Source organism: Rosa chinensis, chromosome 3, assembly GCF_002994745.2.
Source record: "Rosa chinensis cultivar Old Blush chromosome 3, RchiOBHm-V2, whole genome shotgun sequence".
Classification (NCBI taxonomy): domain Eukaryota; kingdom Viridiplantae; phylum Streptophyta; class Magnoliopsida; order Rosales; family Rosaceae; genus Rosa; species Rosa chinensis.
In genome coordinates, this window is record NC_037090.1 from 13,814,004 (window position 1) to 13,840,253 (window position 26,250).

The window sequence follows — 26,250 nt, forward strand, 5'->3', positions numbered from 1 at the left end:
CATAGGTAGGCTCATCGCGCTTCACGCCCTTCTTGAACTGGAGGGCGGACAAGAGGCGGGGTTCACTTGGTTGTTCGATTCTTGCGGGAACCACACACGGCCTTTCTCCCATAATGAGCAAGTGTTGGGCACTAGGAATGGGATTGGCTTTGTTCGCCAACAAGAACTTCATTCCTAATATGACATCAAAGTCGTCCATCTGAACAACTACGAGGTCGGTCTTCCCTTTCCAGTGACCCAACTTGAGTGATACCCCTCGAGATAGGCCCGTTGTGGGTGAGGCCTTTGAGTTCACAGCTTTCATGCGGCCCACATCCTTCTCCAACTTCAACCCCAACCTCCGAGCTTCAGCTTCTGACACAAAGTTGTGAGTGGCCCCTGTGTCAACCATCACACTCTTGGCTCCTTTCCCATTAATACTACCATCTACGAACATCAAGCCTTTAGCTTGGGACTTCTTAGGTGATCGTGGTTGTTTCTCCACCACACCCAAGAATCTCAAAGCTCCCATGTGACCAGGTTCCTCCTCCGGCTCTTGCTGATCCTCTATTTCCTTCAATTGAATATGAGCCTGTAGAGCAGAGAGAGCAGTTATGAGGGCATTCATTCACTCTATGAGGTCCTCTGCATAAGAAGCATGCTAGTGGCTTTGGAGCATAGCCCGAGGGATTAAAAGGTCGAGGGGTGAAGACCCATGTCGAGGCAACAAGTTTGGACGTTGCCGTGTCCCTCGCGTTCACTGTTCTCCTGTCCCCTCCTCCTGAGTTGGAAAATTTGGACTCCGCTCCCCCACTTCTACTTGGTCCGGGCCTTACATTTCTATTGACATTCGCATTCGAAAGCGGCTGAGTCTTCTTAGAAGAGTTCTCTTCGAATGTGTAGTCAGTCAACCTTTCAGCAGCAGCTTGTGCGGAGGCCAAATCTTGGACCTTCTGCAGCTGAAGTTCTGTCCTCGCCCATGGCTTTAAGCATTCAAGGAAATAGAACAGCCGATCCTTCTCTGACATATTCGGGATGTCAAGCATGAGCACAGAGAACTTGTTCACAAAGTCTCTGATGTTGTTGGTGTGCTTGAGCTCCCTTAGTTGTCGTCTGGCAATGTATTCAACATTCTCGGGGAATAATTGAGCCTTGAGCTCCTTCTTAAGGTCTTCCCAAGTGTCAATGGTGCATACTCCCCTTTGGATGTCATTATACTTGGTTCTCCACCATAGTTTTGCGTCTCCCGACAAATACATTGTTGCCATGTTCACCTTCAACTATTCCGAGTCTGGCTTCACTGCTCGGAAGTATTGCTCCATATCAAATAAGTAATTCTCAAACTCCTTGGCATCTCGCGCCCCTCCAAATGCTTGAGGTTCTGGTATCTTTACCTTCCTGTAGTCCGTCACAGGTTGGTTTCCCATCGCACGGATGGTAAGGTTGAGCTTGGTACTCATCTCCACCAGCTCGTTCCTGAATGCATCAATGGTGGCTCGGACATCTTCTGTCATATTGTCCACCGTCACCTGGAGTGTGTCAAGGGCATCACTCATTTCCCCCATTTGCTCGTTCGGAACGGGAGTTTCTTCCTCATCTCTCTCCCTTCCGCTTCCTTGAGCTTTACATTTTTCAAGGGCCACAACTCGGTCCTTTAGGCTCTCCACTTCTACCATCCGCGCCGCTAACCCATCTAGATCGACGCGGTCCAACACATTGGTGATATCAATCAACCTGTTGGGCACCCCCGCAAGTTCTCCGAGTTGCTGGTCATACCAATCGAATCTTTGTTGGTTTGTCATCTTGCCTGTCATCGTAGTGAGCTTCTTGAGCCGAGTTGGCTCTGATACCAACTGTCACGGGCCGAACTTTGCAATGCGCAAAGCGGACCGTGCGGCACTTGCTAGCAAGCAAGTCAGCCAAGTGAGTACCTATACTAGTTCACTAGTCCAAACTATGCCGACTAGGAACTCCTCCCCAAAGAGCATATCGGCCTTACATGAACATGACAGGAGGAAACATGAAAAAGGCCGAGGAGACTAATGCTAAAATAAATAAATTACATAATTTGTAAATTACCAAAACATCTCTAGCAGGCAAGCAAACCAACCAAAGGCTTGACTAATGACCCTGGACAAGGTTGCTTGCGGCATTACAAGTGCGGCCCCTAACACTAGGCTTCATGCAAGACACCGGGTGGATAAAATGGTAAAATGACTTTATCTGAGTGTCAAAATCATTATCTATATGTTGAATTCGTATTTTTAATACTTGTATTTTGATTAAATTGCAATTTAAGTCCGTGTTGAATTAGCCATTGTGATCTTGTCATCTTGGTATTAATAATCTTTATAGTCAATGTTGTTCCATTCCATTCTAATGAATACAATATAACTTGTTTGTGAGAAAATCACATGATTCTTAACATCATAACTTCAAAGTAAATATGTCAACTTCATATTTTTTTGTTTTTTGTTTTTTCGTAACTTTATGTTGCTGTAAGTAGGGCTGGGTTCGGTTCGGTACCGGAACTTGCAGCCCAATACCACCTATCGAACCGAACATTGTTGGTACACAAAATGGGTTACCAATTACCAGCCAAAAAGTCGGTATACCGAGATAGCCGGTTGGTATCGGTTAGTTGGGCTTCCAACCGACTTAAGATTGGGCCAGCTTTCAGCCCCAGCCCAATTGCAATTGTAAAAGCCCAAACGGCCAAACCTGTCCAGCAAATAAAAAACTGCAATAATCATTTGAATTTAAAGGCCCAACCATAAGCAAATCTGCAAATGAAAAATAAGCAAAGTTCAACACTTCAGTTCAACCATAAGCAAATAAAGCAATACAAACTTCAGTTCATCTTTATCTCATCATCATTTCAGTACAACCATGAGCAAATAAAGCAATACATCAACTTCAGTTCATCTCATTATCACTTCATAGTTCATACAATTTCTAATTCAAACACTCATAATTCACACTTCACACAAATGAATGAAATGATACGTTGCTCCACGTCTAAGTCGGCCTTGATTAGATGATTACTTGAATTTCTGAGATTGGAACAACACCTGAAAAGCCCAGTAAGAAAAACAAACTTAAAATTTACGAAGAACATAACAATTCACAGGTACATGACTATATTTTCTTCAGTCTTAATTCTACCTACAGCCATCACATATAGATAGTGAGTACTGACATTACTCAAAATTACTAATTCATAATTCATTTGACATTATTTCGAAGAGGTATCAGTCCAGGTTGTTACTAATTCTACCTTATTCTCAAGATGAGATGTATCTATTACTCACAAATCAAACCTACCACAATTGCTGCAAATCAAATCTACGAAGAATTATCAATTGTGCATAAAACGAATTAATGAATTATACCTTCAATTGTGTAGTGACTTTGCCTTCGTCTCCCTCAAAGTCTCAAACACTCAAACTCAGTCCTTGGTCCTTCTGTTCCTGCAAGCATAGAAGGGAAACCATGAAAACCTAGAACATATTGGTAAAGAAAGAGCAACAAATCACAGGTTAAGAACTCATAGATGCCACTTGAGATTAATGGCAATAGAGACCCATTCCACTTGAGATCCACGGTAGCAAGATGCAAAGCAACAAAAGCATTAGAGTCTTAGAGATTACTCAATTTAGAACATGAATCGAATGAATCCATGCGCTTCTGGCTAAAATTGAAACAAAAATCGAATGAGTCTGAGGGAAAACTCACCGGCCGTAGGACATGAATCTCTTATCTCTGGGTTCGATGATTGGATAGTTCGAACATCATCACTTCAAAGGGCTGAAGGAGAGGTCGAGAGGCGCCGAGGAGGAGAGGGTTCGGGTCTGAGAGAGACTGAGAGAGGGCTATCTAACCCCCTTAGGGTTTAGAAAATTTAAAATCGAACGGTTATAATTTAATATGAAATAAAACTAATAATAATCAACGGTTCAGATCGATATATATATATATATAATATATTTAAATAAATCAATAATATATACAATATACGGTTCGGTACGGTATACCATATATGTCTAAAATTCAGTACCAATACCGTACCAATATGTCTCTCTTGGTTCAGTACTACCGTACCAAACTTTCAGTTACCGACATGGTCGGCTACCAACTTTTCCGGTTTGGCTTGGACTCGGTTGGTTGGTTTGTCTCGGCTGAAAATGCCAACCCTAGCTGTAAGAATGAAAATAATCTAGGATTAATTATATATATAAGTGCATATTTGAATGTTTTTTAGGCCATAAGGCCACCAACTAGTTTTTTTTCCCTGATAAGGCCACTAGATTAAAAATAGTGTTATAATTTGGATATAAAAAATAACATATTTACATAAATGCCACTAGAGTAAAAAGTCAACTATCATTCTCTCTCCTCTCCGGCGAGGTCTCCTGCCGACCTCTGGCCAACTCTGACGAGTCACCTGCCAACTTCCGGCGACCACAAAAGTTACTGTCACAAGCAACAAAAGTTACTGTCGCTACAAAAAAAAAGCTACTTTAGTGAGATTTCCGGCAACCTCCGATGAGGTCACAAAAACTACTGTCACCAACAACAAAAGCTATTCTGATAAAAGTTCCGGCCATCTTATGTGAGGTCACAAAAGCTACTATCACCAACACTAAAGCTACTCCCACCAACAACAAATATTACTGTCACCAACAACAAAAGCTACTCTGATGAGTTCTTTGACTAGATCACAAAAACTACTGTCATCAGCAACAAAAGTTACTGTCACCAGCAATAAAAACAACTCTCAGCAACACTAAACGCTACTCCCACCAACAACAAAAACTACTATCACCAACATCAGAAACAAAAGTTACTGTCACTAGCAATAACAAGTAATGTCACTAGAAACAAAAGCTACTGTCACCAGCAACAAAAACTACTCTCACAAATATCAAACCAGAATCCAAAACTACAGATGATTAGCTCTCTCTATTTTGAGGCTGTAATGCTGTGCATTAACATTGTTTTAAGATAATCACTAGATCTTAATAGGAAAATAGTGGTAAGCTTCGGATTCTATCTTTTATAAGATCAAAGTAATTATTAGAGAGTTGTAAATTATTGACGGATTTAAACGGGATGAGTGAAGGCAATCGTACTCTCTCAAAATTTTGTTGAGTTATAAAAATGTTTAATAACCATACATATAGCTCTCTATCATAAGCTTTAAGGGCAAGTTGATTGTTACGGAGAAAATTAGATATGGAAAATATGTTCAGAGCATGAGGAGTACATTATAAAGGCTACAAAATGTTCAACGATTGGTCTTAAAGAAATTACGACAAAATGAATACAACAAGCAAAATAAATTAACGTGTTAACTTCTTAATTTTGTCTTTGTCTGGAATAAAACAATTTGCTCAAGCTCAACTCTTCAAAACACGAGAGATTATTCAGAGCACCGCCGTGCACTTGCACCAACATAAATGAATGGTTAGATTGCATTAAATACACTTTTTGTTTATTAAAAATAAAGTTGATAATAAATATCAAGGGTTGAGATTATTTTATAAGGGTTGGGTCACTTACACCGTCGGTGCATAGAATAGTTTCCATCAAAACACAGAACCACTTGGTTTTCATAAGCCAATTACACTGTGTGCGCCCTATCCACTCTGCTTGTCATGTATTAGATATGGGTCCAAACACTTATTAATTGGTTACCCATTTCATATTTTATGGCATATAATTTAATTGAGATACACAAGTCCCATGATTGAAATGACCATTGTTTGCTCTTACCCGGAAGAAAACAAAATGGTGGGTGTGTCATAATGTTACATTTTCACAAACGAAAACAAAACCCTCACCTACAAGAGTCTACCAACACTCCTCTACATGTTCCTTATTAATTTCTAGACCTACCTATACCCCTTTTCTCAGCTGAATATATGATTATTAAAGATTCCTCTCTTTGTTTGGTCTGTGTCACTGTGGGCATCATAAAGATGATCACCACATTCATCTCCAAAACTAAAGATTAAAAATGACAGTGCCAGCCCGAGTTAACTACAATGAGTCACCATCTGTTACAAAAATGCATTTGTTAAATTTAGGATGTTTTTCAATCTTGGTAGGAGGGATGTTATTTGTTAAAGACTGTGATGCATATTTTTATCAATGTAGTTTGACAATAACATCTTTTCATATTTGTCTACATGCTCCTTTAGTACCAAAACACTCCATAGTTGAAATCTTACCCTAATTAGTTTTAGGGTTTTCAGTAAAAGGGAAAACTTTCATGAATCACTCTTTTAATCAACTTGAGTGTAAGGATTTATGATAAAGATCAAATACATAAAGTTATTATAAAAGTTGAGCGTTTTTGCATTCTTTAGGGTTTAGATTTTAGATAATTGAGTTTAGTAATGCAACTGAGATACATTGACATCGTTTGTCATGTAGATGACGAATGTTCGCCTTCAATTTATCTGATCCACGTAGATTAGATGGTTCAGTTAATGCGTGAAACATTCCTCCGTAACATGATCCTGCTTTAAATATGAACTTATATTGTAGACTGTTTTTGGAATAATTCATGAGAAACCACGTCGTCTTGCGATTAATGATCAATCATATGAATAACTATTAACTACTACATCGAATTCTATCCCATGCAATGACATATTCTACTCTTAACTTTGCAAATCTTCTTTCGAAATACAGTTTTTAAACATAACGACCGTTACAGATATCGTATATCTTTATTAATTAAACCAAATATGTAGAGAATGGTTAAATTTTTGAAGTACCTGGAATGCTCATAGTTTATTAATATAAAGAATAGCAACATTTTCATCATGAGAGGGTGAAATTGATATTAGCCATAAAACTGAAAATAACTACCCACTATCCATTTATTTTCTTTTTTGTTTTTCAATCTTTATCTATTTTCATAAATTTTCAAAAATAAACGGCTAAATGGCACGCACAAAATGCGTGTCAAGAGGCTAGTTCACATTAAAATAACCGATCACATAAGATCTCAAAACGAACGAATTAACTTCAACATACCGAAACTAACCACCCATTCAAACACACGCACTGTAGCTCCATAATCAAAACTAGTCATCTCTCAGCTCCATCCTAATCTATAGCCAGAGGTAAAATCCCTTTTCCATATGAGGCAAACACCGGAAACCAGTCAAAAAAAACAACTTCACACCCAAGCAAGAAAATAAGAGCGAGCTACACATAACCTCGGATCCCATAACCTCCCCCCACTGGACCAAGCAGGAGCGGCACGTGTCCCCCCAAATCCCCGCCACGTGGAAAATAGGGTCAGGGTCACAGTCAGTTGTGTACACTCGCCCTTTACCCTAGTCCACAGGCACACTGGTGCCCTCTTGCCCGCCCAGACCCTTCTCCCCTCTGTGTCAGTACCATCGGTATTTGAAAGTTCAAAAAACCCAAACCCTCTCTCTCTCTCTCTCGTTCTCTCTCTCTCCCCTCTATTCTCTACCCACGTCCTTCTTGTCACGCCCACTCTTCGCCATTTGCCTTCTTTCTCTCTCAGTAACCGTCCCTCTTCTTTATTACTCTCCAGTCTCTAGTCTCTCTCTCTCTCTCTCTCTCTCTCTCTCTCTCTCTCTTTTCGATCTGTGCGGTTCTGGTTTCGGCAATGGAGCTGGTAATCTAGGGTTCGGGACTTCATTTTCTCTCTGTGTGAGGTTCGCGGAAGCTTCCAGACTCGGCGGAATTTCCGATCCGCGTTACGCTGTGCTTTTCGGAATCGTTTGATTTTAGGCTTTTGATGAGCGAAGATGGAGAAGTTGCGGCCAACGAGGTCCAAGATTTCGAGCTTTTCTGATCGGAGAAGCTCCGGTGAGAGATTCGCCTCCAAAGAACGAGCTTCCTCACGAGGTCTGATAACTCTCATTTTCAAATTCTGGTGCTGTTTAGCTCGCTTCAGCAGAATTTTTAGTAATTTTTTTTCTTTCTGATTAGTGAAATTTTGAATTTTGTAAGTACTTTTCATCGATTTTTTCTTTGATTTAGTCACAAACTTTAAATTATTTTCTGATTCTGCAATGCAGGTTATTTTCGGGATTTATGTAAATTTGGAAAAGTTTGTGACTTTTTTGTAGTGCTATTGCTATGATTCCTTTGTTTCCATGATGAATTTTTTGGGGGATGATGAGCTATAATTCTATTGCTTTTTGATTAGTGAGAAAAAAGGAACAATCAACGTAGGCCTGTGATTTCTGCACGCTATTTTCCAGACATTGCCATGCTTTCTTTCTTTTCTTGTTCAACTGATTATGTGCTGGATTCTAGCCATTTTGATTTCGTACTTTTTGTATAATTTATAAAGTTGAACCTCACGACTGCTTTGGAATGACCGTCCTGATGTTGTGTGAGGATTTTATTCCAGGAAACAGGCAAGTTCAGAAGCAGAAGAAATTAGGCTCTGATTCTGGCTCTTGCAGTAGTGGCTCTACAGGGGAAGATCCGGTGAGCTCAATTTCTAGTTGTGTTTGTTGAATTGTAACATTTGATTTTCTTTTTGCTGTTCATTTGTAAATTGTAACATGAACAGAGTAACGATTTTGCTTTGTTGAAATGGGCCATCAGTTTCTCTTTTGCTGAATTTTGATTTGTATTGGTATTGAAAGAACAATTAAAGAGTTGACATTCCTGATCAAGTGTATTTCGCCTTTGCAGTTGACGTTTGAGTTGGGGTGGAGATCTTCAAAGCAAGCTGTTGGAGCTCCAATAAAGAAATTATTAGCTGAGGAGATGTTGAGAGAAACTGAATCCAGAAGGAGATCACCAAGTGTGATTGCCAAATTGATGGGTCTTGATGGGATGCCACCCCAACAGCCCATCACTCATAAACAACAAAAAGGGATTCTGGAGAATCGTTATCAGAGGACAAGATCAGTAGAGAAAGAGCACAGAAGTGGCGTGTGTTATGACCACCGGTCATCTAGGAAGAACTCAAAGGAGCAGCAGGAATTTAAGGATGTGTTTGAAGTTTTGGAAACTTCCAAGGTGGAAAGCAGTAGGAAGAACTCATCACGAGCAGCTGCTAACACCAAGCTCAGTGATGCAGAGATGGCTTTTGTTCGACAGAAGTTCATGGATGCTAAACGACTTTCAACTGATGAGAAGCTACAAGATTCAAAGGAATTCCATGATGCCCTTGAGGTGTTGGATTCTAACAAGGATCTTCTGTTGAAATTTCTTCAGCAACCAGACTCATTGTTCACAAAGCATCTGAATGATCTGCATACTGGTCCCCAATCCCATTGTGGCCGAGTAGCATCAATGAAGTCATCAGAAGCTCAGCAGTATGAGAAAATTGACCTCGGCTGGACATCAGCAAGAGAAAGGAATTACTGTAAATCTCCTCAGAGGCATCGTGATTCTTTTTCTAGCTACTCTGATAGTAGACATGCTACTCGTTATTCTCTCAAGTCATCACAATACCGATCAGAAGCAAAACATGAAACTGCCATTACTCCCACACGGATAGTTGTTCTGAAGCCAAACCTTGGGAAGTTACTGAATGCTACCAAAACTGTTTCATCACCCTGTTCTTCTCAAGCTTCTATGTCAGTTTGTAGGAACCGCTCAGATTTTCCTAGCATTGGAAATAGGGAGGTTGATACATGGGGAAATAAAAACTTCCCAGATAATGAAGGGCAGTCAAGGCATAAGTCTAGAGAATCTAGAGAAGTGGCTAAGGAAATTACAAGACAAATGAGAAATAACTTCAGCATCGGTTCTGTGCAATTTTCATCATCTGGATTTAAAGGATACGCTGGTGATGAGAGTTCTTGTAGCATTTCAGAGAATGAATCAGGAAATGAATCGGAGGTGATTTCAGTGGCTTCCAAACAATCCTTTGACATACATAACCACTCCAGGCGCTCATCAACCTGCTCTACTGAATCTTCTGTAAGTAGAGAGGCCAAGAAGAGACTCTCGGAGAGGTGGAAAATGACTCATATGTCCCAGGAAGTGGGAGTGGCTAGCAGGGGCAGCACACTTGCTGAAATGCTTGCTATCCCAGACAAGGAAACGCAAGCCGCAAAACTGGATGCCATGAAAGGTGAGGCAGGATTCAGAGATAAATTTGCAAGAGAAGATGGACCTGTAGGGTGGGGTGGACCTCTTGGTATCAGCAGTAGGGATGGCTGGAAGGATGGATGCATCGCAAGTTTATCAAGATCGAAATCTCTCCCTGCTTCTTCTAGTGCATTTGGGAGTTATAAGACAAGTATGCGCCGGGAAACCATACGTGATGACAGGTATCTGATACCAGCCGAGGCATTCAAGCATAAAAGAAACCAATCAGTAGTTGATTTTGACCATAGAGAAGGTGGGCCCAGAAACTATAGATCCAGGAATAAAAGATCTTATAGTTCTCGCTCCTTAAGTAGGGAAAGTATGGACATTTCACCTGAAACTCCTAATACTCCTGATGGAGTAAGAACTTATCCTGAAGAGAACAAGCAATCCCAGCAGAACGTGGCTGTTGTGGAGTCATCATCTGGTAATGGCATAGATGCTAGTCCAGCTTCAGTAAAGTTGGTGGATGTGGATGTATCCATGTCTTCTGAAACACTCGATGCATGCCCTCCAGAATTATCAGCCCGCATGTCGGTGGAAGGCGATTCCTGTAGCAGTCACCAAGATAGCCCAATTGCAGAGGTTTGTGCTTAAATTTTCTGATTGAGTTTTGAATACTGTACTTATCACCAAAATGTTGGAAACCTGTTGCTGCAAGAAAACATGGTGAACTAAAAACACTGAAGTGATCCTTAAAACTGTTACATAATTTAATTTTGCCATTCCTGAGAAAAAATAATTGTCTGGTACATTTACCCGGTTCTGATATATTCTTTGTCCTTGAGCATTTTATCATGCGCCATTTATAAAATTTGTGGATGCATCGTCATACTTTATGTGTTTTGAATTCCTTAGATTTATTGCTCAGTTGACAGAGGAGTTCCAGTTTTGCATCAAGAGTATTTTTTCGCTAATATTTCATTGAATTCCAGGAACCATCAACCAGACCATCTGATGAAAAGTCAGTTCCGTCTGAACGCTCTGTACCTGGTATAGAATCTCTTGCAACCTCTAAAGAGTCTGATCAGCCCAGCCCGGTTTCAGTTCTGGAAGTTCCTTTTATCGATGATGTGTCATCTTCTTCCGACTGCTTTGAGACTCTCAGCGCTGACCTGCAAGGTAACTGGAAGACCATTTGTATTGATTTTCTGTTGCTAGTGATAGTTACCTTATGAGCTTAAAACTGTTTCATATCAATATCCATTAGCATGTTGGTGTTAGGTTTGCATCTAATTTTGCTGTTATTATTTCATACGATGATTTAAGCCTCGACAAATATGCTAGTTTTGCATCTAACTGTGCTGTTGTTATTTCATACGATGATGGAAGCCTCGACAAATAAAATAAAATAAAACCAAAACTTGCTTGATATTGTTTCTTCTATTCTAGAGTTGACAATGATACATGAAAGTACTAGTTTCCAATGCTTTCTATTGAAAATCATTGCCATCATCTATGATAGGAATATGCCATGGTTGAATAAGGAAAGGCTTTAATTATCATCTTGTACTCATCATTGGGAGTTGAAATTTTGTCTGCTATCTCAGTTAGATTTTGAACACTGCAATCTAATTTTGAGTTTGTTTACCAACTGTGATTTTCTACCATGAATTCCACATTGTGGTTGCTTAATTTGCACTAATGTGGTTGCTTAATTTGCACTCAGTTTTCTTTTACTCAGTTTACCTATTTCTTTTATTTGCTCTAATGTTTCATCTTCTTTTCTACTTCTAGGGCTTCGGATGCAGCTTCAGCTACTCAAGTTGGAATCGGATTCATATGCAGAGGGATCCATGCTAATCTCAAGTGATGAAGATGCAGGGGAAGGATCTACTTGGTTTCGGGATGCAATATGTAGGGAAGAAGAGAGCTGGGAGTCTTCATACATGGTTGATATGTTAAATGAATCGGGTTTAAACAATGCCAACCATGAGACCTTCTTGGCTACATGGCACACTCCAGAGTGTCCAGTGAGTCCTCTACTATTTGAAGAGCTGGAGAAAAAGTATTGTGACGAGACTTCTTGTCCAAAATCGGAAAGGAAATTACTGTTTGACCGAATAAATTCAGGACTTCTGGAGATGTTTCAGCAATTCACTGATCCTCACCCATGGGTTAGACGTATGAAGATAACGGTTGGCCCAAAGTGGATTAACAAAACTGCCCTCCAAGATGGTCTCCTTAAGTTGCTGGCTAGTGAAGAGAAAGCCAATGAGGAGAGTTTGGACAAACTGCTGGAAAGGGACTCACTGTGGTCGCATTTCGGAGACTACATTGACATAATAGGTAGGGAAGTAGAGAAGTCGTTGTTAGATGAGTTAGTTGCAGAGGTAGTGGTTATGTAGCGCAAATCAGAGCCATTGATTTCAACCAAACTTCCTTTCCATCTAGAGTGCTGAAAGATTAGTATGTAAATGAGGCAATGAAATGGTTTCATGAGAAGATGAATAAACTGATTAGTATTTGGCAGAAAGCAACTTAATACAGCCACAGAATCTCTAATAGAAGCTATACAAGCACTTCAAGGATGTTTCATATTTCAAATACCATGAAACCTACCCAATCTCTTCATTTAACTGATTAGTATTGGGAACGTTGATGTTGATATTAGCTATGAAAATACAGTGCTCAATCTATTATAAGTTAAACACACAGGTACTGATACTGAGCAAATTAGATAATGAAGAACCAATACGTTGATGCCGATATTAGCAGTGAAAACTGAAAATCCAAGAACACATTAGATACATGTTCACCGGATTCATTTCGAGTATAGAGTTTAAGCCTAAGGCTTCGTCACGCTTGTTATTAGTTTCAGTGTTTCACTATGCAGAAATATGGTTTACATTATAGAGTTTGGCTGTAGTAAACTGCAGCGACAAAGTCGAGTAAAAACTAAAAAGTGGGTGGAAAATAGTCCTCTAATCCCATTGAATAGGTAGCGAGTTTCTTTTATGGGGAGTGATCAAGTGAAGGAAGTCAAGGAACTTCATCCCTTAAAGCATGGAATTGAAGCTCCTTAAAATGGGGAACTGGGTCTCCTTGACTTGCTCTATAGGTCTCATCGTGGCCTGTCCATTGGCTTAGGCGTTCTTGAAGAGTCGTTAAAGAGCTAGCTGGAGACAAAGAGCTACCTGCTTGAACATCAACTTGGACTGCAATGAAAAATCAATTTAATTCTATGCCTAATCCCCAAAATCTGATCTTGTATCTAATGTCAACAATGCCATCAAAAGGCTGGTACCAAAATAATGACGGAAATCTTGATCATTGGTTTGCTGCAAAAGGAGAAGGAAGAGTTGGTCTACATGTTTAGTACATATTCCAATCTGGACAGAGCGAGCAACAGAAACAGAGGTTATACCTCTCCATGCAGCACTTTGAAGGACACTCCGAACCGAAAGCATCTGTTATCTGAAAGGGAACCTGTGGGAGACAGTATCTGAACAAGTTGATCAGCTTGACTTGGCAGTTGCCACCAAGGAAGACTCGAGTCGTGGGTTTTCCTGCTAACCACAGGAAAATAGTCTGATATTTGCCGCAGAAGAAACCACCAGCTTGGGTCATGAAATCTAAAATACTTGACATTCATCTCTCTGAAAGTCATAACCACAACTAGTATCAGATCACACACACACCAAAAAAAAAAAAAAAAAAAAGAAATGGTCATACATGGAGGAGCCTTCCTTTTCAGGAGAACAGCTTAGCCTGAATTTATCTTACCTTTACAACTTGGGACACCAAAATAATTGGCAGGTATAGAGGCCCACCAGAAATCCTCAAACCACCACAACTGAATCTCTTCTGGTCGAATTTCTTGCCCAGCATTAAGACCATGCATGAACTTCAAAAAAATTAAGTGCCTCAATTACTCTCACATTCGGAGTCTGCAAATAATACCAGTCGCAACAAATTTTCCTCCAGTTGAGTCAAAACTTCCTCCAATTATGCCAAAAATAATAATAGATGCTCCTGCAGACAACAGAATGAGTACAATATAAGCTGGTTAAATGCAATAAGAGAGAAACATAAGAAAAGGCAAGGACGAGGTGGTTTGCAAAGCATACTTGCTTCAATGCTCAAAATTCAGCAATTAGGAATTCCATCGTCTCAAGAAGCGACTTAATGAGAAGTTTGGCTCTGAAAAGAAAAAAAGAAAAAGAAAAGATGAGGGTAAACAAGTTAAGACTGTTTAGAGATGCTTTAGAAAGAAAAGATAGCTTCATCAGAGTAGGTGACTTGATTTCACAACATTTCCACTCAAGCCACTCTAAACTATTTTACCAATGGGGACTTGGAGTCTTGGGCTATTAAATTTGGGTTCTATCAAGGTTGACAAATCTCCTCTTTCTTATATCTTCATTTAATTTATTAAGGAATCTAGTATAAAGCTAGTATGTTGAATTAATGGAACATGTGTATGCCTGCAAGATGTTAAAAGAAAAAGAAATGAAAATGAAAAACTTACTGAGAGTTCAATATGGCCTTTTTCAATTCATATTACATCGTATATGCATTCTCTACTAATGAACTCATCAACTGAGACGAGTACAGAATAGAAGAATCTAATGAGAAGTTTGAACAAAAAGAAAATGCCTTCTTGTTATTGATTTTTATGTCAAGAAATTGGTGATCTTCACTGTATCTCTCATCAGAGATTCATTATATATTCAAAGCTAAGACTATGTAAAGGAATATTGATTCCAAGCCGAAGCAATTTCAGGAATTAGAATAGAGAAATCACTAGCATAAGATTAGGTTATAGACATAACTATGGCAGCTAGAGTAAATAGTGAAGGTACCTGTGGTTGACTATTTAGAACTGAATATTAGTTAAGGAGGTGGTTTAACAATAGGATGGAAACAAGTCATCAAGACTAATGTCTATGTAGTCGAACTTCTCATTAGAGGGATGTTATAGAACTACTGATAATTTCAAAACAGTAAGTCTCATGAATTACTGTAACCTAAGAAATAAGTAACAAACCATGCAGGAAAAAGGAAACTGCAGTACCTGGACTCTGTTTGGTGAAAGCCTCCTAGAAACACACTTACAAATTATGCCAAAATAATCATATATGCTCCTGCAGAAACAAAAAAGTGAGAGGAACATATAGAGGAGAGACTAGAGAAACATCAGAAGAAAAAAAATTGTGGTATTGAAAGCTTACCTTGCTTCCACCCGACATTTAACGTAACGAGGAATGCTTGTATCTAAACCTTTAACTCAGGACGACAGTAATATTCTGCAACTCGACACACACCCGTAGGCACATATTTTTCTTGCAGTTGGTGTGTAACATATCTTCAGGAAACTAAGAAAAAAGAAGTTTGGTCAATGCTGGAAACCACAAGAAAGGGATAGGATAAACAGATTTTATTCATTATTAGATGCTTCAGAAAATAAAAGCTATAACCTTAGAAGTGATCAACTGGAGTTATATGATTAGCTCTTTAAGTCAGTAATGTAGCTTCAGCATACTTTAGAACTTTGAGGTCAAGCTATAGTGTACTTGGACAAGCCTACTAGATGAGGCAAAGTTCTTAGCAAGTTCAGTTTTGTACTTGTTATCACGTGCCTAGAAACCGGAAAGGGGGTGGCAAATTCTCAGGAAATAATATTGATGGGGGTTCCTCTGAACTGATTAATATCACTATAAGGATAATCTCTGATATGAACTCATGAAATCCCTTCATTTGGAGTCTTTTTCTTCCCAACTAAATGACGGATAAAATGAGCATAAAAGAGAAGAATCTGATCGAGGACAATGAGATCAAAGTGCCAAACTATTTTTGTTACTGATTCATATGAGTGGATAAGGTATATGATGAAAACATATCTAGCAGATTTATCTTGTAATTTACACAACCCCGTAATTGCAAAGCACAAAATTCCAAATAGTACAATTATTTCCTAGTCTACGGAAAAATTCCAATTCATAGTTTAGAAAACGAGGAAAAGAGGCCTACAACAGAACAAGTAATTCAGCAATATGAAAAGTGAGAGAACTGTTTAAGTATAATGTATTTGAGAGAGATTGATGAGAGAGATGTGTACTTATTATTGAGAATAGGAGCCCTATATATAGGGATTACAAAGTGCTAGTTCTAATGTTACAAGGAATACCAATCCGTGTAGGATTGGGAAATTTAGAACCTTCTCTCCTATTCCTATTCCTAGTTTGATAAGGCACACTAAACTTGATTTTCCTTCAACACTCCCCCTTGTGCCGCTCAAACTTGGTGGTGACGCTTCATCCGTTGCCTCGTTAAAAACCTTGCCAGGTAACAAAAACCCTGTGGGACAAAAATAATCCTGGTCGAAGGACAAAAAGAGCACAACACGTCCTTCACTCTTCGAGATCGAACATGTAGACATCATAACTCCCCCTGATGTCGATATCTCCCCCTGATTGCTACAATCGTGGGAGTTCGGATAACTTTCTCAATCCGATGCTCTTCACATGTTTCTCGAAGGTGGATTTAGGTAACGACTTAGTGAATAAGTCCGCTACATTATCCTCTGATCGGATTTGTTTCACTTCAATCTTTAGAAGTGATTGTTGTTGCTGATTATAAAAGAACTTAGGCGATATATGCTTGGTGTTGTCGCCCTTGATGAAACCTAACTTCATTTGTTCAATACAAGCTGCATTATCCTCATAAATGCATGTAGGTTCATCTGTGGTAGACTTCAAACCACAACTTCCTTGAATGTGTCGAATTACAGACCTTAGCCATACACATTCACGTACAGCTTCATGTAGAGCAATAATCTCTGCATGATTTGAGGAAGTAGCAACAAGGGTCTGTTTCGTAGACCTCCAAGATATCGCAGTGCTTCCCATGGTAAAGACATAACCTGTTTGGGAGCGACCTTTGTGAGGGTCAGAGAGGTACCCTGCATCAGCAAAACCCATCAAGACATCATTGTCGTTTTGATGGAGGGAGATAGGAGGACGCCGGCCACCATGAGCGGCAGCGGCGCCGGCGCCGGCAACATGGCCGGCGGCCATTCCATGGACGGGGGCGTTTTGCCTTTTGGGGTCCGATCCCAATTTTCCGTCATTCCTTTTCTCTCTGTAGGGATAGAATAGGCCCATATCAATCGTACCTCTTAGGTATCGAAAGATGGTCTTTACACCAATCCAATGGCGGCGTGTTGGCGCAGAGCTGTGTCGAGCTAACAAGTTCACTGCGAATGAGATATCCGGTCTTGTGCATTGAGCTAAGTACAATAATGCGCCTATTGCACTTAAATAGGGCACTTCGGCCTCTAAGGGTTCTTCGTCCTCATCCCTTGGACGAAACGGATCTTTTCCGGGCTCAAGACTACGGCCGATCATGGGAGTACTCGCTGGCTTTGCTTTATCTTCATTAAAGCGCCTTAGAATTTTCTGAGTATATGCAGACTGATGGATCAAAATCCCATCACTACGGTGCTCGAGTTCTAAACCGAGACAAAACCGTGTTTTCCCAAGATCTTTCATCTCAAATTCGGATTTCAAGTAATTAGCAGTTTCCTTTAACTCATCTAGAGTTCCAATTAGGTTCATGTCATCGACATAAACTGCTACGATTGCAAATCCGGAACTTGTTCTTTTAATAAACACGCATGGGCATATTTCATTGTTAATATATCCCTTCCCAATCAAGTAGTCACTTAGACGGTTATACCACATCCGTCCAGATTGTTTTAATCCATATAGTGAGCGTTTTAATCTTATTGAAAACGCGCTCCGTGGTTTAGAGCCACTTGATTTGGGTAATTGAAGTCCATCTGGAATCTTCATATATATCTCTGAATCTAGATCCCCATAGAGATATGCTGTAACCACATCCATAAGCTGCATGTCAAGTTTTTCTGAAACTACCAAACTGACAAGGTAGCGGAACGTTATAACGTCCATTACGGGAGAATATGTCTCCTCGTAGTCGATTCCAGGGCGTTGTGAGAAACCTTGCGCCACAAGGCGGGCTTTATATCTTACCACCTCATTTTTCTCATTACGCTTTCTAACAAAGACCCATTTATGGCCAACAGGCTTTACACTTGGGGGTGTCTGCGTTACAGGCCCAAACACCTGTCTCTTTGTTAGTGAATCCAATTCAGCCTGGATCGCATCTTTCCATTTAGGCCAATCTGCTCTTCGTTGACATTCTTCAACAGAGCGAGGTTCGATATCATCATATTCTATAATCCCTTTCGCAATATGATATGCAAATGCATCATCAATCGCCATAGAATTTCTATCCATCATCTCATGTACACTAGTGTAATTTATGGAGATCTCTCTATTCTCTGGAGTTGGTTTTGACATTGGAGCGTCCCCCAATGATGTCTCTTGGACATAACCATAATCCGGAATATTCTCATGAGATGGATTATTTATATCGATGATTAATGGATTATTCTGTGCCAAACTCGCTTTCTTTCTTGGGCGAGAATCCATCGAACCTATAGGCCTCCCGCGCTTCCTGGCAGGAGCCGTGGGCCTAGCCATAACGTCACCATCATTGAGAGATGGGACGTTGGCGCCATGCTCATGCATTCTTGAGTTGGCGTCATGTCCTCTACTTTTAGGGACATCAATCCTTGCAGGCACGTTTGCAGCAGGTATGTGTGATCTCGTCACTTTAGCGATATCAGAAAACGCATCAGGCATCGATTCTGCTACATTCTGAAGATCGAGAATTCTCCGCACTTCAATTTCGGACTGTGCGGTTCGAGGATCAAGATGAGACAGAGTGGGGACGGACCACGACAATTCCGGTCGTTCCTGTTGAACATTGATGTTCTTATCTCCCCTAACGATGGGAAGACTGTCTCATCGAAGTGACAATCCGCAAATCTTGCGGTAAAGAGATCGCCTGTCAAGGGTTCTATGTAGCGGATAATCGTTGGAGAATCATAACCAACGTAAACGCCTAATCGTCGTTGAGGACCCATTTTGGTGCGCTGTGGAGGCGCAATTGGCACATAAACTGCGCACCCAAATATGCGTAAGTGTGAGACATTGGGCTCATACCCAGTCACCATCTGGGACGCAGAAAAGGGTTGAGTGGCAGTAGGCCTCAGACGAATAAGCACAGCTGCATGCAATATTGCATAGCCCCAAGCAGAAATAGGGAGATTGGTGCGCATTACCAATGCCCTAGCGACCATTTGTAGTCGTTTAATGGCGGCTTCTGCGAGACCATTTTGGGTGTGAACATGAGGAACAGGATGTTCAACATCAATCCCAATGGACATGCAATAATCATCAAAAGTCTTTGATGTAAACTCTCCAGCATTGTCTAATCTTATAGACTTAATAGGATGATCAGGGTGGTGAGCCCTTAACTTAATTATTTGTGCTAGGAGTTTAGCAAATGCAGCGTTCCTTGTGGAAAATAACATGACATGTGACCAGCGTGTCGATGCATCAACCAATACCATAGAATATCGAAATGGTCCGCATGATGGTTGAATAGGTCCACAAATATCACCTTGGATTCTTTGCAAGAATGATATATTTTCTTTGGTGTCCTTTGCATAGGATGGTCTCGATCCTAACTTTGCTAAAGAGCAGGCTTTGCAGAACGAATGATGGGCTTTAGAAATAACCAATGAGGATTTTGGTTGAGCCACAAAGTCACAAGTGACTTTAGAAGTAAAAGTTGGAGACAAAGGAGCCTTGGTGGCGTCAATGCCACCCTGAGGCCGCAGGGGGAAGGCGGCGCCGGCCAAGGATGGCCGGATTTGGGGGTGAACGGCGCCGTGAGGCGCAGGGGCTCCTTCGGTGTCCAAAAACCGAGTTTTACTTCTTTTTGTTCTGAAAAAGGGATGTCCGTGTGAATTCTTTAATATACGGATCATCATGTCACGACCTGGGTGTCCCAAACGGTCGTGCCAAAGCCTATATGTGTCGGAATCCCATAAATCATCTCTCATGACATGGTTGGATTCAATGACTCGAATAGTGGTTGCATACAACCCACTAGAGCGACACATAAGTTTCTCTAAGACTCGTTTATGTCCGTAGTCATTAGAGGTGATGCAAAGGAACTCTTGTCCATTCTCACAATGTGTTTCCACATGAAAACCATTGGCTCTTATATCTTTGAAGCTTAATAGGGTTCTTCCTGCCCTAGGAGCATAAAGAGCTTCGGTGACATTTAAAGTTGTGCCATTAGGCAACATAAATTGAGCTGGTCCTCGACCATGAATCAATTGAGATGATCCAGCCATCGTAGTCACAGAAGATTGAGTAGGCGTCATCTCAAGAAATAACTGCCTATTTCGAAGTATGGTGTGCGTAGTAGCACTATCCACGAGGCATTCTAGCTCTCCGGGAAACATACTTGAAATTAATAAAGCTCGAATCAAAATCGACACTTTATTTCAATGAAAGCCAATGATTACGTCAAAGTTTCTAAATTTAATCCAAAAAAAAAGAAAAAAAGGGTAATCAAGCTTAGACAAGTAGTAGTTACTCAATCCGTTTGGTAATTCCAATTTGGTTGTGACCAGGTAAGGTAAGGCGAGATTTTGGTGGAGCGTTGCTCACTTTTAAAACCGTTCTCTCAGTTCAAACCTTGCCTAGACATCACAATTACTCTTGAGTACGCCTAGTGAGAAAGAGTTATAACCACTGTCTTTGTTGATAGTTTCCAAATTTTTTTTTTTTTTTTTTTGGATTATGGATTGAAACCAATGACGCTTATATGGTCAGATTTTTATGCTTACGAACGCTCTTAGTCCGTAGCCTACGAACGCTCTTAGTTCGTAAAAATCGATGCTCACAGACGCTCTTAGTCCGAAGTCTTACGAACGCTCTTAGTTCGTTAATTGCGTGAATCCCCACGATTCCGCTTTTCAAGAATCGAACCCACGTTATAAGAAAGGTGGGATGTAGAAGAAGGGAGGTTTTCAAGTCCCCGAGAAAAGAAGAAATAATATAAATTCCGAATTATAGGAACTTCAAAACTTACTCTTTTGAATACTTACTTGGTGAAAATTCGGAGCAGATTCTGTTCTGAACAGCTTGTACCTCGATTGGTATACAGATCTCAATATGACTCCGATAAGGCTGAAATTCGGAGGTTAGATGGAAGAGACAGAGACGAACAACTTTGATGAAGAAAGTTTTTCGATCTGAGCTTCCGAACTAGACGTTTCGAGGCTTGCAAGAAGACGGATGTGCACAGGAACGGGAAAAAGATGCAGTGGGTGTGCGTTGGCTTGTTTGCGCAGCAGGGATGCTTCGGTGGCAGCAGGCTGGAACGCAGGGCTGCAGGAAGGGGGCAGCAGGGGCTGCTGTGCAAGGTTGCAAGCACACGGGCGCTCGGGCTGCAGCGAAGGCTCGGCTAGCTCGGGCTAGGGGCTGCTTTGTGAATGAGTTTTGGTTTTCTGTTTTGTGGTTAGAGTCGTGCTGATAACGTGTTTAAGTATAATGTATTTGAGAGAGATTGATGAGAGAGATGTGTACTTATTATTGAGAATAGGAGCCCTATATATAGGGATTACAAAGTGCTAGTTCTAATGTTACAAGGAATACCAATCCGTGTAGGATTGGGAAATTTAGAACCTTCTCTCCTATTCCTATTCCTAGTTTGATAAGGCACACTAAACTTGATTTTCCTTCAACAAGAACAAAATAGAAAAGATCATGTTTAATTGATTTAAGAAAAGAAATTGAGAAAAAGAAAAGGCTTACTTCGGATATCAGGGATTTGACAGATCTTAGGCCACTCTGGGCCGCTCTCCTCCATGCATCTTTCAATCAGAAGGGGACATCTAGAGATGTATATCCCGTTTAATTTGGTGAGGCGTTGCATAGCTTCAATAGATGGTAGATACATCAAGTTCTTGCAACTCTGAATACGTAAGGTCTCCAGAGATGCAAGCTTTCCTAACCATTCTGGAATAGCCTCTACACCATCAAAGGCTATCATATTCAAAGATGTCAAAGAAGTGAAGTGTTGAATTTGTTCAGGCAGAGACTTGAGCTTAGGCCACCCTTGCAATGTTAATGATTCAAGTTGTGGTATAACCTGAATAGCAGGGAATGTACCGAGCTCATACCAAAACGGGCCAATGTCCAAGCTCTTCAAACTAGTGAGGCAGAGTGGGGATGCTATTGCTAACCCACTGGGTAGACACCTCAATTGAAGACAAAAAGAAATTTCCAAGCGGCGGAGAGATGCGAGCTTTTCTAAACTTGGAATAGACTCTAGATTATAGCAACTTCTTATATGCAACACTTGAAGAGAGACGAGGATTTGAAGAGAAGCACAAAATTCTACCTCAATTTGCGTACTCTTAGAGTGTTCGATTGTCAATTGACGGAGGGATGTGAAGCCGCCGTGTAAATTTGGAAGACACTTTACATTACTTACAGACAAGTTGTGGAGGGATGTGGGGCTGTCGATCGGAAGAGATGTTATTTTATCACACCCTGTTACAGTCAAATTCTCAAGAGAGGTGCAATAGCCACTCGGTATGCTTGACAATTTAGAACACGACCCCACCTCTAACTCACGTAGCGATGGGAGGTGGCATTTGATTAGACTGGATAACTGATCACACCAACGGATAGACAATCTACGGAGGGATGGGAGGCCACCGTGTAGGATTGAGATGGACTCTAGACGGGGGCAATAACATATTTCCAAGTCCTCTAGAGAGAGAGGGCGAAGCCCATCAGGTAAATACCTCAGATTGGTACAAAACCAAATAAGCACCGACCGAAGAGACTCGCAGCAGTACTGAACCCCATGGGGAGCAATACAAGTTAACTCATCACAATTCCATATCTCCAGATATGCCAGATTTTTGTTGTTTTCCAACATGCCTTCCGGCAGACAAGTAAGTGTCTTGACAGCGCCTATTTCGAGATAAGTGAGAGTGGTTAGTTCATTGCTTAGAATACTTGCTATTGGCATGCTGCTATCCACTTCTTCCATTACCAACTTTTTGAGAGATGGAAAATGGCTAGGAGCACTTCTCAACTGGTTACACTTTTTCAGAGTCAACTCCTCAAGGCAAGGAAACACCCTTAATCTTTCTCCTGGCAACACTTCTGCTTCCACCCATTCTACTAGATTTTCAGCCTCCTCAATATGCAATGTTTTCAATGCTGGGAACAGAACTATTGTCTTCTCACTCGTAGTAGCCACATTGGATATGTGATCATAACCATAAAAGTCGGACCCCAAACACCTTAGGTTCTGCATGGTCTTGATCTTAATATGTCTAAGATGGGGCAGATGGCCGAGTACTGGGACTCCTTCACATTTGTTGCACCCCAATAATTCAATCTCTTTCAAGTTGTCGGACGGCAATAACCATGATGGAAACTTGGCACCCATGAACCCCTTAATCTCCAAAAATTCCAAATTAGAATGCGGTTGCAGCCCTTCAAGAACACCTTCTTCATTCTCAACATTGTTGCTTGGTCTACTCAGCTTCCACTCAAGAGTTAACTTGCGTATGTGTTCCTTCTCGGCTAACTTTGCTTTCTCTGCTTCTTCTCCATCTCTCACATGTTCCAGACTATAAATAGACAAGGTGTCCCGCAAGTGGATTAAACCACCCAACTCCTTTATCCCAGAACCAGTCTCCTCACCCACTCTTAGAGAAGGTAATGATCGGAGATTAGTCAATCTTCCCAATATCCCAGCAGGAACTTTCACAAATTTACCAAAATAAATATGTCTCAAGTTGGTCAAACTTGCAATTTCTCTTGGGAACTCTTCAATGTGATAAGGCATTTTTAATGTCTGCAGGTAGTAAAGTTGACCAATTGATTTGGGAAAAGCTTTGACATTTGTTTTCATAACATTCAAATACCTCAAGTGTCTCAACTTTCCAATTGAAATTGGCAACTTGTCAATGTCTGCCTTGTATAAATTTAAGACACGTAGAGATTTATAGCTATGCAAATTGAAGTCCTTGGGAACTTCCTTCAAAAAGAGTGAGTGTGTGTTCATTGCATTTGATACATGCTTTGCAAGATCATGCACAAGATCGTGCATCTTGCATTTGGTAATATTACCATGGGAATCCCTTCTAATGTCTTGAAAAAGGGACTTTTCTAATAAGATATCAAAATATTCGTTACCTCTATCCTCCATCTCTGAATGGTGAAGCCATCCTTGAGCCATCCAAAGTTGGACCAAGTCATCCTTTTCCATTTCAAAATCTTTGATGAACATTGAGCAATATGCAAAACATTGTTTCAACTGTGGAGATTTCAATTCATCAAAACTCAACTTCAAAATTGACAAGATTCTATTTTCTTCTTCTGGTAAATCCCATATTTCACTTTCCAAAAGTGATTTCCATCCAACAATCGTTTTAGAGCGCATGATGTTTCCCACGACCTACAAATATATTGGTAATGGAGTTAGACTTCTCTACAGCAATAGTATAGTCATATTCAATTGAACTAGTAACTACTTATTCAATAGCATTATAATTGTTAATTTTACCTTACATCAACAATCTTTGTGAACCGGAACAATAGAGTTCTTTTTTATCATATAAAATACAGAGAAAGAATGAAAAGCTTCATATTGATATCCAACATACCTTTGCCACTAATGGTACACCACCACACTTTTTGGCAATTTCCTTTCCAATTCTCTCTTGATCTTGAGGCATTGGATCACTTTCATCTGGAACTGCTCTATCCTTCAGTATAAGCCAACATTCATCATTTGATAGTTTTCTCAAATCACACCTCGGAAGAGTCTCTACTGTTTTTGCAACTTTATCACTGCGGGTAGTGACAATGATACTGCTTCCTTGATTATCAGTGACTCTTAGCAAACAACTGATCAAATCATGCCATTTTTGGGACTCTTCATTCCAGACATCATCAAGCACAAGAAGATACTTTTTCTCTTTTAAGTTTTCTTTGAGGACTCTACATATTGCACCTATAGATTGTACTGCAGCATGTTCTGGTCTAAGAAACTCCAAGATTCCCCTTAGAATCGAATTGACCTCGAAAGGGGTAGATACACAAACCCATATTCTTTCATCAAAGTGTTTGTCTATCTTATCATCATGGTACACAGATTTAGCCAAAGTTGTCTTCCCTAGTCCTGCCATTCCCACAATGGCCATAACAGATAAATCATTTTCCTGTTTTTTGCTTGAGGTGGTCAAGGCTTCCACTATATCAGACACAACCTCCTCCCTTCCAAGGATTTTATTTTCATCTATTTTAAAGCTCGGGTAGGTTTCCCTGCTAATTCTTATATCATGGGATGTTGCTGCATCTGCGGTTAGCCTAGCAATCCCAATAGCACTTGCCATTTTATACAAATCATCTAAAGATGCGTTGATCTTCTTAATTTTATGTGCCATTTTAACACGAAATACAATGGGATTGGAGAGGGAAAAGAAATCTTGAACCTTTTTCTTCATCTGGTTTCGCAGTTCCACCTTACGCCGGAGAAGCTCATATCCATAGTCATCTAACAGATCATCAGCACGATGAACTATGACTTCAAGCTTCTTCACCCACAGCTTCACAGCCTCTCCCTTATCTTGTCGCGGATGTTCAGCATCTCGTAGCATAGATTCAAGCACCAGCAGTGACTCACGCAGCTTTGTTACTTCTCCATTGAATCCCCACACAAGATTGAACTCTTGAGCGGCAAGTGAAGTCACTCTGGTCAGCATTTCCTGGGCAGGAAATGTAAGAAATTCAGCCATCGATCCCTACTCAAGTGATTGAATACTCGAGGCAATGAACAGAATGCTTTGTTAGTTGAAGAAACTAGAAGAGGGATGAAAATCTCTGCTTTATGAACTTAAAGGGTGTTGGACTGAACACAATTGTGGATAGATTTCTGTCCAACAGTGGGGTTGTGGATAGAATTTCTTTGGCCAATACGTACTCCAGCTGTTAAAAGGTACGTGCTTTATACATTATTACATAGTGCATTTGCCTAAATCTTTTTCTATAAATCAATGATTAAGATGGTCCAATTCAAAAGGAAAAGCGTCTAAAAGCATGATTTTAACGTAATTATATGCATTTTACTTTCGCTCTTACAAGTCCGATGATTATCACCTCGTATAGCAATTAGCAAGTAATAGAGGGCGGTGGGAAGGAGTTACACAAGACATCAACCCTGGTCCTATTCCTGCGACCAAGCTGACAC

The 26,250-nt window shown here is 40.5% G+C and overlaps 2 protein-coding genes and 1 long non-coding RNA gene across 3 annotated transcripts; 1 reads left to right on the plus strand and 2 right to left on the minus strand.

Moving 5' to 3' along the window:
* Window positions 1–7,354: 7,354 nt before the first annotated feature.
* Window positions 7,355–12,594, plus strand: LOC112192139. The gene is made up of 5 exons (XM_024331727.2): window positions 7,355–7,875; window positions 8,387–8,466; window positions 8,677–10,671; window positions 11,022–11,208; window positions 11,824–12,594. The coding sequence occupies exons 1-5, from the start codon at window positions 7,776–7,778 to the stop codon at window positions 12,432–12,434; spliced, it is 2,973 nt and encodes a 990-aa protein (XP_024187495.1). The 5' UTR covers window positions 7,355–7,775; the 3' UTR covers window positions 12,435–12,594.
* Window positions 12,595–12,797: 203 nt separating this feature from the next.
* LOC112192140 lies at window positions 12,798–21,121 on the minus strand. Its single transcript, XR_002933388.2, has 7 exons — window positions 21,080–21,121; window positions 15,261–15,404; window positions 15,104–15,173; window positions 14,157–14,229; window positions 13,813–14,061; window positions 13,454–13,685; window positions 12,798–13,367 (listed from the first exon to the last, which is right to left on the minus strand). It is a non-coding gene; the product is annotated as an uncharacterized LOC112192140 (long non-coding RNA).
* Window positions 21,122–21,671: 550 nt separating this feature from the next.
* On the minus strand, window positions 21,672–25,992 carry LOC112192138 (putative disease resistance protein RGA3). The gene is made up of 2 exons (XM_024331726.2): window positions 24,665–25,992; window positions 21,672–24,456 (listed from the first exon to the last, which is right to left on the minus strand). Exons 1-2 carry the CDS (start codon window positions 25,796–25,798, stop codon window positions 21,754–21,756), a joined length of 3,837 nt encoding a protein of 1,278 aa, XP_024187494.1. The 5' UTR covers window positions 25,799–25,992; the 3' UTR covers window positions 21,672–21,753.
* Between the last annotated feature and the right edge of the window lie 258 nt (window positions 25,993–26,250).

What these genes read in the sequence shown, in the direction of transcription:
- LOC112192138 (XM_024331726.2), bottom strand. Translation starts at nt 25,798, where the DNA reads ATGGCTGAATTTCTTACATTTCCTGCCCAGGAAATGCTGACCAGAGTG. An exon ending in GTGTACCATTAGTGGCAAAG is followed by an intron (nt 24,457 to 24,664) that starts GTATGTTGGATA and finishes ATATATTTGTAG; the next exon opens with GTCGTGGGAAACATCATGCG.
- LOC112192139 (XM_024331727.2), top strand. Translation starts at nt 7,776, where the DNA reads ATGGAGAAGTTGCGGCCAACGAGGTCCAAGATTTCGAGCTTTTCTGAT. An exon ending in AGAACGAGCTTCCTCACGAG is followed by an intron (nt 7,876 to 8,386) that starts GTCTGATAACTC and finishes ATTTTATTCCAG; the next exon opens with GAAACAGGCAAGTTCAGAAG. An exon ending in GCTCTACAGGGGAAGATCCG is followed by an intron (nt 8,467 to 8,676) that starts GTGAGCTCAATT and finishes TCGCCTTTGCAG; the next exon opens with TTGACGTTTGAGTTGGGGTG.